Source organism: Rhagoletis zephyria, unplaced genomic scaffold, assembly GCF_001687245.7.
Source record: "Rhagoletis zephyria isolate East Lansing unplaced genomic scaffold, Rhagoletis_zephyria_1.1 Rzeph_scaffold_02789, whole genome shotgun sequence".
Lineage (NCBI taxonomy): Eukaryota > Metazoa > Arthropoda > Insecta > Diptera > Tephritidae > Rhagoletis > Rhagoletis zephyria.
Window position 1 is genome coordinate 39,258 of NW_016159873.1, and position 12,599 is coordinate 51,856.

At 35.3% G+C, this 12,599-nt stretch overlaps 1 protein-coding gene across 1 annotated transcript; it reads left to right on the forward strand.

The window, feature by feature from the left end:
• Positions 1-2,559: 2,559 nt before the first annotated feature.
• On the forward strand, positions 2,560-9,224 carry LOC108367725 (uncharacterized). Its single transcript, XM_017622411.1, has 2 exons — positions 2,560-2,822; positions 8,695-9,224. Exons 1-2 carry the CDS (start codon positions 2,652-2,654, stop codon positions 9,151-9,153), a joined length of 630 nt encoding a protein of 209 aa, XP_017477900.1. The 5' UTR covers positions 2,560-2,651; the 3' UTR covers positions 9,154-9,224.
• The last annotated feature ends 3,375 nt before the right edge of the window (positions 9,225-12,599 follow it).

A 12,599-nucleotide genomic window follows, 5' to 3' on the forward strand; every position in this document is an offset into this window, starting at 1 on the left:
TCATCCGAGGCTTTGCCTTGCTTCTTCACTGGAAGTGGTTTTTACGTGGCGGGTCCCAAGCCCAGCGCACAACCCATTGCTGGGACGGGGGTGGTTTCGCAACCAAATACACGTTTATATAGCGAGCCGCTTGCTCCAAGCAGACACCCGCTTGCAGCCGCACCTACTGGTGAACAGACGCTGCAGACTTCAGTGAGCCCTTAAACCGAATAAGTCGGAGTGGCCCCACCGAAGCTCCCTCTCTTTCTGCCGTGACCCAAGGCCCCACTCGGATTGGTTACCGCACATGGGTTGCTCACGTTGCCCAGAGTGCGCGAACAAGGACGCAAGAGTCGGGATTGAGTATAGCCATGCAACTGTAACTGCATACCCAGCGCAACGACTATACCCCATTGCACTCCCTATGAAACAGCTTGGTGTAATAATTGATATAGAAAAATCAATATTAAAAACAGCAAATACAATAATACCTCTTATATATAAACCAAACTATATGTCCAAATTATATCAGGTTCCACCTAGAAGCGCGATAGCGGCTCATCTACCAGTAGATATACAGTCAGGCGATATTTATACTCAACAAAAATGCATCAATGAAAAACTTTATATCCGAAGGAATTTTTAAGGCCAAGGGTACTCTTTGGCTGAAGTCATGAATCTTTCCGATAATGAACAAAATTTTATTATAGACTAGTCTATTAAAGTCGAACACTTTAGCGACACGTTTTTGGAAGCATGCAATTATTCAATACAATAGGGGCATTCTCGAAGTCTTGCACGATGCACGGATTGCACGAAATGCAAAAATACTATTCCAAATTTCGAAGAGTACGAGAGCACCCCATTGCAAAGTGGTAGCATGCATGGGTAGCAAGCAGCGAAATTATGTATCAAATACAATAACAAGAGACAGAAAAAAAAAATTAAGTGAGCGAGATGAGAGGAATGAGAGAAATATGTAGCAATTCCAACAACAAAACAACTAGCACAGGGTTGCATTTATCTTGCTATGCTATTTTGCAAAATATATACATGGGTTCCGACGTTGCATAGTTTGCAGCGATAGGAAATGTGGTTTCCCATGTATTTTGTTGTAGTGTGTTTGCAAGTTATGCAATCCATGCAACCCGTGCTACGTGCAATGGCTTTGCAAGATTTGGAGAATACCCCTAATGTAGCGCAAATAGTACAACGGAATACAGTATTCTGAACTCAATAAGAACAAACCATGTCAATTCAGAGAAAAAAGACAGCTAATAAAATAATGCAAAAGTTTTTAAGAGATTTTTTTAACGAAGGCCAAAGTTTAATCTTATAGATATCCGGAAATGTGTAGAGCTGAACTACAAAGGCATGTTTCGAAAATGCTAGAAGATGGAATAATACAGCCAAGTTACCGGCCTTGGGCTTCACCCATTTGGATCGTTCCGAAAAAGGTTGATGCAAGCGGGAAACAAAAATGGAGGTTGGTCGTTGACTACAGAAAGCTCAACCAAAAAGCTATAGGTGACCGATATCCTCTCCCAAACATTAACGATATCCTCGACAAACTTGGCAAAAGTATGTACTTCAGTACCCTTGATTTAGCTTCCGGTTATTATCAAATTGAGTTAAAAAAGAAGATATACCTAAAACTACCTTTTCCGTTGATCATGGTCACTATGAATTCATAAGAATGCCATTTGGTCTTAAAAATGCGCCCGCCAAATTTCAAAGGGTTATAGACAACATTCTACGTGACTTACTGGCCGTCTCCATAAGATAAAATTATTGCTGTCATTTTGGTTGCTAGATATAAGTTATATCAGTGACCATATTTGTGTTTGGGCTTTTTATATCTTGATATAAGCATGTGCAAAATGGCGCCAAGTAGCCATATACTTTGCATAGAAGGGCTTGAAAAAATGAAAATTTGCAAAGAATTATAGAAGAAAGGCGAAAAATGAAAAACCATAAATTTTGGGTTAATCCATTTTATGGGAAGAATGACAGGCCTTCAATAACTTTTGTAGGAAGTCAATTGACCAGTTTAATGAGATTCTTTCAAAGGTAATTATATATTATAATTTTTTGATCTTTTTGTGATGAATATGATATTGATATGTATGTATGTACATTAAAGTGGTCCAAAAATGAATAGTGTAGAATTCTTGAAAATCAATATTTTTCGATCGGAAAACTTAGCTTATCTTCAGGAGATTCCCGGTAATAATACCCAATTGTTCCTTTAACAATTTTTTCATGGTGACTATATTTTATGGGTCCTTGAAAATGCAATGGGGGTACCAATAAAAAATCTTTAATCATAAAAAATGGTTAAATAAACAATTGGATATCAATATTTGAAGTCTCCTGAAGAGAACCACAGTTTAACGATTGAAAAATATTGATTTTCAAGAGTTTTATGCCATTTTTACGAAAATTTGTTTTTTCCCCATATACAATACATGGAAAACTTTGAGCGCTGTGGGCACTCCCTAAATATTTATTGATTTCAAAATAAAAAAAATAGGGGTATATTTATTTTCGGTTCAGAACAATCCTAGGGGGTGGCGGCATTAAAATTCCGACTTTATTATTTTGGACCACTCTAATGTACATGCATGTATGTAGGTGAATTCGAGAATAAAGAAAATTGAGACAAATATGAGATGTGCCATAACCTCAAGAGTTCGCCTTGCTGTTACACTCCGCTACCTAGCGACTGGGGATTCCTTTCGGTCGTCAGAGTTTTAACACATATTTCGCGGAAGACAATTAGCAATTTTTTACCGGAAGTACTACAAGCTTTAATTGCTGTTCTTCAGGATGAATACTTGAAGGTGAGTTAATTTTCTGGTACTGTTTAGGGGTACTGTTTATTTATTTGTACAACGATTGGGTTGCTGTGCCCAAACGCGTGATTCGAATAAAAAGAATTTTAGAAACACTTGTAGGCAAGAGTTCGCGCTTTATTATAAAAACCAAATCTACTATATCTGTGCACTAATTTATTAATAACTTTGGAAATATGGTACTTTTGCAAGTTTCCGAGCTGAGCTGTAAACAAAAATATTCACGAAATATCTCTGCAAAAGGTGTTCAGCACCTTTCTTCGGCAATACAAAAAGGAGAATTCTAACTACTTAGTGAGGGTTATAATCAGTGTTGCCGTTTTAGCCCTTTGGTGGCTAGATTTAGCTACCACATACTTTTTTTGGCCACATAAATTTAAAATTGCCCCTAGCCCTTGTTTTAGCCCTTTTTAGAATTTATTCATCCTTGGCATGAAAAAGTTGTATATGCTTAATTTGTTTTTTTTTTTGCATTTATGTAAGAGATGAATTTTTAAACTAACATACATACTGTAAAAGTATTGGGGCTGTTAACTTATCTGTTAACGATTTAACTATAGTTTAAAATAGATAAGTTCACGGCCCTTAATATGCTAAATTTGTTAAATGACCCATCAAGTCGATTGACCGTGTATGTTCTTGTGGTGTGATTGTACCAGCATGCTGATGTCGTTAATGGTGAAATTAGCTCAATTTTCTAAGTAAAAAGTATTTTGGCGGAAATTTCTTGCACTATATGAGTCAAAGCCGTGTTTGTGGAAGATTAAATTCTCGATATTGCGGTAGTGAATTACAGAAAACAAACAATGTTTAACAAAATGTTAGAAAAATTATGAAATTTCGGCTCTAATCATTTCGATCTTTCCTCGACCTCATTTGTAAAGAAATAAATATTGTACCAGCATGCTGGTAAGTTATATGCTTCGAGCCTGATGGTACAATCACTTGATGGAACCAGCAAGCTGGTGTCGTATATTTCCCCTTTTATACAAAAAGGTTTTTGGTTGGATAAAATTTTCCAAAGTTCATTATTTTTATATACCATTACTTATATGTATATGTAAGTAAAAAATTTTAGCTACCATTTTTAGCCACAACGACTTTTTTTAGCTCTTTTTTAAAGCAATTTGGCTACCACTAAAAATTATGCGCGGCAACACTGGTTATAATCCCTAAGTGCGGCCAAAGGCCGCCTACTCAGAAAGGTGCTCTCTGCAAAAGGTGTTCAGCCCCACATGTATATGATGTAAACAAAAGACTCACAGAGTAATGTGTATATGCCCAACGGGGCCAGAAGCGCTCCATTAGTTCTATTGGAGCGCTCCATATTCAGCAGTAAGCGCTCACTTCCTAATTTCATACTTCATTGTATTTTAACATTGTGTGTCATTAGAAAGAAGCGCTCCCTTGCTGCTCCCAAAGAAGCCCTTGGTGAGCGCTTCAACTAAAGCATTTAAAAAGCGATGCATGCAAATTTTAATATTTATATTATATTTTTGTTTTAATAAAAGAATGGCGTTTTTGTAAACCATTTGATGGTTTTATTAAGTGTACTTACATATAAACATGTTTTTTTTTCTTTTCTATGCGGTATACATACGAAAATACATACATACATGTTTGTACATAAATTAACTTTTTTTCCAAAGGAAAATATTTTATTTTACTACTCAAAATGATATTTATTTCTGAGCATTGCTAGAAATTTAAAAATTTATTTTTTACTTTGCTTTTGTACTGCTCCGTACTTGCTCCTTTGGGGAGCAGCTAACTTTCAGTCCCGTTGGGTGTGTCTCAAAAATAAATATCAATTTCGTGGTGCTTAAGGTTCTTTCCTTTCGATGGTACTCCACTTAACAGACCAAATGGGAGCTTAGCAGGAGTATGAGTTTACATATTAAGTGCAGAATTCAAACAAATAATTCCACAGAGTAATGTGTGTGTTTGCCTCAAAAGCGAATATTAATCTCATGCGACTTACGGTTTCAAAGCTATAACTGATTAAAAATTGTGCACCTATGGGATGTGCCTCGCCCCCTACAAAAACCCATCTATATACAGGGTGTCCCAGAACTCAACGTCAAGCCGAAACGGGGTGACAGGATTGATTGTATCCATCATGAGAAAAATCAGAAAAAAAATCTATCCCATGCAGTTTGAAAACTATGGGCATTTAAGAAAAACCTAGAAATTTGGTTAAACTGTAACCATTTTTCGGTTATTGTCGTTAATTTTTATTATTTTTGTTCATTTAAACTTTGGAACCTTAACCCTAAATAACATTTCTAGAACCTAAGTCAAAAATAATGACACAATTGCCCAAGTTTTCTAGAATTAAGACTATTTGTTAAAGTATGAATATAAAATTTTTATAATTTGTTGAATTTGAAAGGCCCTCCTTTAAAAATAAATGTACTAAAGTGCCTTGGCAAGTGCTATTAAAAGTTCGCGCATTTAATCAGGATTGTAAAATGGTACAATACTTGTTAGTTTCATACTAAAAAAAAAACGAGTAAAAAAATAAAAACCTCAAGTAACCCGATTTTTGCTAACCCATTTTACTCAGTTCAAATGTTTTTTATTCGCACAAGCTCTTGGTAGGTTCTTAATTTTACGTCAAAATGATGAGACAGATGGATAGTGGACATGTTTGCCATGAGCGAGCGAGACAGTTAGTGACGCCACTTTTACCAACGTCAACAAAAGTAAGTAAAATTAATAAAATAATGAAAAATCTTGACCTAGTTTAGTTTAGGTTTATTGGAATAAAAGTCAGATAGGGAAATAAAATTTTTTATTACAATAAATATTCAAATTGCTTACCATCAGCCTCAATACACGCCCTACACCTTCTTAAAAACGATCTACTTATTAGCAGGGTATATCCTCGAGAGTGGATGTCCTCAGCAGCTTGAGAAATTCGTTCATGCAGCTCGGCTACGCTCTCAATAGGCTTTGAATAAACTTTTTCTTTGAGAACGCCCCAATAAAAAAAATCCAGAGGATTTAAATCTGGGGAACGGGCTGGCCACGAGATAGTGCCTGAACGTCCAATCCACCTCCCCGGATATTCCTGGTCAAGGAAATCTCTTACTTGCACTGCGTAATGCGCTGGGCAGCCATCTTGTTGATACCACATGTGGCGACGATCTGTTAGTGGTATGTCCTCTAACAAAGTTGGTAAATTTTCTCGTAAAAAATGTAGGTAATTCGTGCCATTCAAGTTCTCAGGCGGGTCTAAAGGCCCAATAATTTTCCCGTTTAAAATTCCGGTCCACAGGTTTACTTTAAAGCGATACTGGGATCTGTCTTCTCGCATTAAATGTGGACATGCCACTCGCAAAAATTGTGTAAGTTTATGTAACCATCTTTTTTAAATGTAGATTTATCTGACCAGAGAATTTTTTGGATGAATTGGGGATTTTCATTATGCCTCTGTAGCATTGTTCTATGAAATCCTTTCAGGATAATCTCGAGGAAGAAGACTTTGAACTCGTTGTACGTGAAACGGATGCATTTCGGCTCTTTGTAAAATACGATGTGCAGTGCTTTTGGGTATTCCCGTTCTTTCTTCAATTCCACGAACGGAAATACTTGGGTCATCTGCGACCTCTTGCAACACTTCTTCCTCGTAAGGAAAGCGAGCTCTACCACCAGCCCGTATTTCATTCGGGAATTGGCCGCCCTCTCTGAGTGAACGGTGCACATTAACAAACACGCGATGATCCGGATAGCGCTCTAAATTTGGATATCTTTGTCGATAAAGTCTAGCGGCGGCACTTGCGTTGCATCTGCATTCTCCATAAATGAGGTGCATGTTCGCATATTCTTGTGAAGTGTAGCGCGTAGGCATGGTAGATAACAAGGATGCCAACACAAAAGTCCAATTCCAAAAGAGAGAAGCCAAATTTGCCGGTATGTAATCAACAAATTCAATTCACAAAAATCTAAGTCCAAAAAGCCAAAGTTGTCAGTACTAAATCAACACAAGCGAATACGGAAAGGTGCGCTGTAGACGAATGAGCGAAACGTACTAACTGAAGTGTTGCCGTTACAGCGTCAGACCGGTAGCGTAGCCATTTGCTTGGTATGGCGACTGAATCTGTTTCATTCGCACGCGTTTAAACGACGCATCTCCGTCTCACTGCGTGGCGTCACTATCTGTCTCGCTCGCTCATGGCAAACATGTCCACTATCCATCTCTCTCATCATTTTGCCGTAAAATTAAGAACCTACCAAGAGCTTGTGCGAATAAAAAACATTTGAACTGAGTAAAATGCGTTAGCAAAAATCGGGTTACTTGAGGTTTTTATTTTTTTACTCGTTTTTTTTTAGTATGAAACTAACAAGTATTGCACCATTTTACAATTCCGATTAAATGCGCGAACTTTTAATGGCACTTGTCAAGGCACCTTAGTACACTTTTTTTAAAGGAGGGCCTTTCAAAGTCGACAAATTATAAAAATTTTAAATTCACAGTTTAACAAATAGTCTTAATTCTAGAAAACTTGGGGCAATGGTGTCATTATTTTAGACTTGGGTTCTAGAAATGTTATTTAGGGTTAAGGTTCCAAAGTTTAAATGAACAAAAATAATAAAAATTAACCACAATAACCGAAAAATGGTTACAGTTTGACCAAATTTCTAGGTTTTTCTTAAATGCCCATAATTTTCAAACTACATGGGATGTCACCCCGTTTCGGCTTGACGTTGAGTTCTGGGCACCCTGTATATACCTTACAATTGCCTTACAATAAGCACCTATCACAGTTATGTTTTCTCGCTGATTTTGTCCATCTGTTTAGGATGCAACTGATACATGTATGTATACACACTTTCGGAAATATGTATTAGGTATTAGGTATAGTGTACATATCGTTACCTTAATATATAAAGACCCTAACTAATTTTCTTTCGAAATTCCGCTTTGTACAAAAGTGGGAAAATTGCTCACCAAGGAAGAATAAGAATCATGATAAAAAAATAGGAAGGTAGAACCGCTGAGAGGAATTTTTCAAATTCTTGACGTTTGCAAGCAATTTAATTTTAAAATTTTACACACAAACTCACACACACATTCTCATTTTCAATCTCAAATAACAACCACTTTGAACAATTCCTTTTTTTACTCTCAATTTTATACGATTTTAAAATGTTGGCAAACTTAAAAAAGAAATCAAGGCCGACGCATTGAGAGAACGGTTTTACCTTACTATGTTTTTATCATGATAAGAATTAAAAAACAACTACAACATCATTAAACTAGTTTCAGTGTTTATTAAAAACCAGTGTTTCGAATAAATTCGACACTGAAGAACTTTGGTTTTTATAAAGTTATATAACTGCTCTGTAAAGAAAAAAATCATATATGGGGCCTTTCTATATTAAGGTAACGATATGTATATATAATATTGACCCCTTTGCGCAAAATTACATTTTTTACGTAATTCACATTTTAATGCAACTTTCTTTTACAACCCAAAACGAATCACCTGTTCAAATATTATGGCGTAAATCCCAATAGCTACCCCAAAAATTTACTGTAAATTTTATCGTATGTGACAATGAATATTTTCTTGTGGGCGAAATTATCATATGTGCTCAGATATTAGAATGTTGACACCTCTCTACAAAAAAGTCTTGCGTTTAGTTATGTTTCTCAATTATCTCAGCAAATCTAAACTTTGGTATTGATGGTGCTAGCCAAAGCAGAAAAAAATACAAAAATCACTTTTCTGTAAAATTTTCGTTTTGTAACATACGATAATTTTGCGCAAAGCGGTCGGTATATTATTTATGTTACTTATTATAAATTAGCAAGGTAGTTATTACTAATTATAATTATCTACTTATCTTTAAGACACCTGCGACAGCAAATGAGTGGTTGGATGTGGCTAACGATTTTGAAACACTTCGGCAATTTCCGCACACTTTGGGAGCATTCGACGCAAAGCATATCCGAATAAAACCGCCACCTCGTTCTGGATCAGATTTTCACAATTATAAGGGCTTTTTCAGTATTACTCTTCTTGCAGTGGTTGATGTACACAGCAGATTTATATATGTCGATATCGGAGCGAATGGAAGAGCATCTGACGTCATGGCCTTCAAAAATAGCTCATTGTATGATAACTTGTCAAGAGGCCAATTAAACTTTCCTGCTGATAAGCCTTTAAAGGGACAACTTTCCAAAACACCCTTCTATTTTATCGGCGATGACATTTTTGGTTTGAACCGCCATTTAATGAAAGCGTACAACCGAAGTTCAAACTTAAGCACTGCTCAAGAAGCGTATAATTATAGATTAAGTAGAGCGTAATGTTTTACATGATAACATTTTTTTTGTTAATTTTGTTTTAAAATATGGCTTATATTTTCAGTTTCAGCAAAATCGCGAACTTTTTAATACGAATTTCTAAAAAGAATTCAGTTATGCAGTGTAAATTTCAGTATAATAATGTGCAAATTTAAAATCTCTAAAAAGCCGCGTTGATTTTTGAGAATTTTATTGCTAACTGTTCTACGCATTTTTTTCCATATAAAAAATTTTCAGAATTTATATGAAAAAAAATGCCTAGGACAGCCAGCAAACAAAATTTTCAAAAATCAACGAGATTTTTTAGAGATTTGAAATTTGCACATTATTATACTAAAATTTAATGGGCTAAAAAACTGCATACCTGAATTCTTTTTAGAAATTCGTATTGGAAAGTTCGCGATTTTGCTGAAACTTTGCAAATTTTTCTTAATTTTTGTACACAGTATCATTCTTGGATTTAAATGGGATTTGCTAAAACATAAGCCATATTTTAAAACAAAATTAACAAAAAAAATGTTATCATGTAAAACATTACGAATATTTACAAAACAGAGCCGTACGCTCAATTGTGGGAGTAACCGTACATTTCCTAGTTGTACTCATAGTAGTAAAAACATGCAGCTTCTGCTAACTATAAATGTGTTTTTAATACAATGGGCCGTATGAATAAAAAATAGCAATTGCTTTTTCTTAAAATTTCGTACATTTTACTCGATTTATTCAAACAAAAATGAAGTAAAAGTTACGAAATTTTAAGAAAAAGCAATTGTTTATTTTTTATTCATACGGCCCAATCTATTAATATTCTATATTGTTAATATTATCTATATTGTTAAAATGTTCTATAAAATGTGATTGAACAGTTTGAAATTTTGATCAACATTTTTTAAAATTCGTTGAATTTTTATTAATGTTCTACAAAGAGCGTGTCTGAATCGGTAACAAAGTTCGCGACGAGTAAATTTTTGACAACTATGAGGTGAATAAAATTTCAGTAGCTCGTGAGGCTAGTGAAATTTTTGACAAATGCATAGAAAATTTTGACAATCGAAAAGATTGTTGATGTGTATAATTTTTCGTTAAATAAAAGCTTAAATTCATGAATTGCAATCAACGATGGTAGATGTTTTCTTAAAATATTAATTTCACTTCAATTTGTAATATTTTATTCCGCATAAATCTGCGGTTATCAAAAATTTACTGCTGTCAAAAAATATTTCATTTCACACAGCAGATTGGCAAAACTGTCTCACCATATTAAACATATTATTCAACAGCTTTCCCCATAGAGCTTTGTTACCGATTCACACACGCCCAAAGTTTGAAATTTTGATTTACAGGTTTTTTTTAGTAAGTAAGCTATATTTCCATAAAAATAAAAAATCAAATTGATTCATTTATTTTTTTGTTGGATCTTAACTGTATGAACTGAGGTGCTGACAGACCCTGGAGTTGAAAGATGATTGGAAGATGGTGACGCTTACCTAGATATACAGAGGATATATCCCAGGTGGAGCCATCAACTCCAAAATTTGAAAATGTTAAATCAAGAACACTGCTGTGCGACTCATTGTTTTGCAGCGATTGATAGTACGTTTGTTTGTGGTTATTTAGACATCTGAGGTTAGTAGCAGACAACATATTGCTTAACATTGTTCCTTTCGGTAGAGACACCGTGTCACCGAAAACAAAGCAGCGGGCATTGAAATCACCACCAATAATGGTATTATTATTCATATTTGCAAAATCGAACATTAGTTTACACGCATTCGTGAAATCGGCAAGTGACATATTGGGACAAAAATATACAGAGATAATGTTAATATTTGGATTTAAATTGGCAGTACGAATGGCCAGGATTTCATGGTTTGTTTGAAGCTGTATCTTTTTAAAACGTATCGGTTTCTTAATGGCAATAGCAACACCACCAAATCTGCCTTGTCTAAACCTGTGCAAAAGATTATTATTAAGCAATTTTAGGTTAAAATCGTTCTCACTAAATGTAAAAATTTGAGATAGAAGCACAAAGTCAATATCATTGTTATTTATGAAATATTCAAGATTATATTTATTTGCTTTATAACTCTGTATGTTATATTGTAGAAATCTCATTTACATTAATGTCTTCTTGTAGCATCCCATCTGTTATGTAACTGGTTGTTGGGGTAAAGCGAGGAGGTGGGAAGGCATGGTGGCGAGCCCAGGCTAAGCTCGTTGGATGGGTGGGTTTCAGCCTTACCTTCAGCTACGTAAACAAAAATATAGGTCATGCCTAGGTGGAGGTAAAAATAAGAAAGGTAAGATAGATGTTAGGGTATGATGGAAGAAAAGGCCAGTCCTGTCAGGTGGAGTCATCCCTCCCCATCAACACGTCGTAGCCTTGGACTCTGCCATGACTCCTTCAAATCGCAGAGTTCCCTAATCCTGACTAGTGTCCGTATGTCATTTTATCTGTCATGTCCCTGTCCACAGTCTGAAGTCACCAAAACCCATGTCCCCTCTATTGCACTAGTGCAACACCCACACCAAACCAATTATCTTAGCAACTCATTCTTAAATCTTTTCAAGTTCTCTACATTGGAATATTTTATTCATTACAAAAATAACAATACTATCTGCAATAATTTCACCTATTACTATATATGTACTAAAAGCTACAGCTTGACGATTCATTAAATTCAAATTCCTTGTTCTTAGACCTCAACTGAAAACTAATTCAAAATAGATGGCAAGTTTAACAATTTTTGATTCATATAATTCTTGCTTGTGAACTTGTATTTCAACTTTGTAATTAGATCTATACTTATCTACCTAAGCCTTCATTCGAAAGGAACCTGGCCCAATAATCATGTACGCCACTGTGGATATCTCAAAGCTACTACCTCTATGTACAAATTTCACAAGAAACCAAGAGTATAGGTCAATGCATATAATTATATATGCATGTACGTTAGTACTCACCGGTCTCTCCAACGATGAAGGCGCCTGCATGCGGGAGACAGGTTGCTAAAAACAAAAAAAATATGTACGTACGTATGTACAGCTTTCCAGCGAGTATGGAAGAGTATGTGTTTATCATAGAGGGAGCATATTTGGGTCTACAATGACAAATGTCGAAGGGTCAAACTCATTGGGACCACGCGCTTTGATACGACACCTTTTGGAGGACAAATACTTTAGATCTAAATTTAAATGGATTCTCGATTAAAACAAAAAAACTATAATTCAATTCAACGGAATAGCTTCGGGGATACGCATCTTAACCAACAAAATATCGAAAACACAACAATATATGGGGGTAAGAAAAAAAAATCGCAATAACTGCTACTAAACTAACCAAAAAACGGTATGGAGAAAAATTAAAACTTAGATATAGGAATTCATGTAAAGAAAGAAGTACATATTTATAACTAAACATCTGCGGCAAATTCAAAAAAAAAGGATTA

Excerpts from the sequence above, each read along its gene's own strand:
- LOC108367725 (XM_017622411.1), top strand. The coding sequence starts at position 2,652 with ATGTGCCATAACCTCAAGAGTTCGCCTTGCTGTTACACTCCGCTACCT. Across the intron at positions 2,823-8,694 it reads TTCAGGATGAATACTTGAAG|ACACCTGCGACAGCAAATGA; the intron begins GTGAGTTAATTT and ends CTTATCTTTAAG.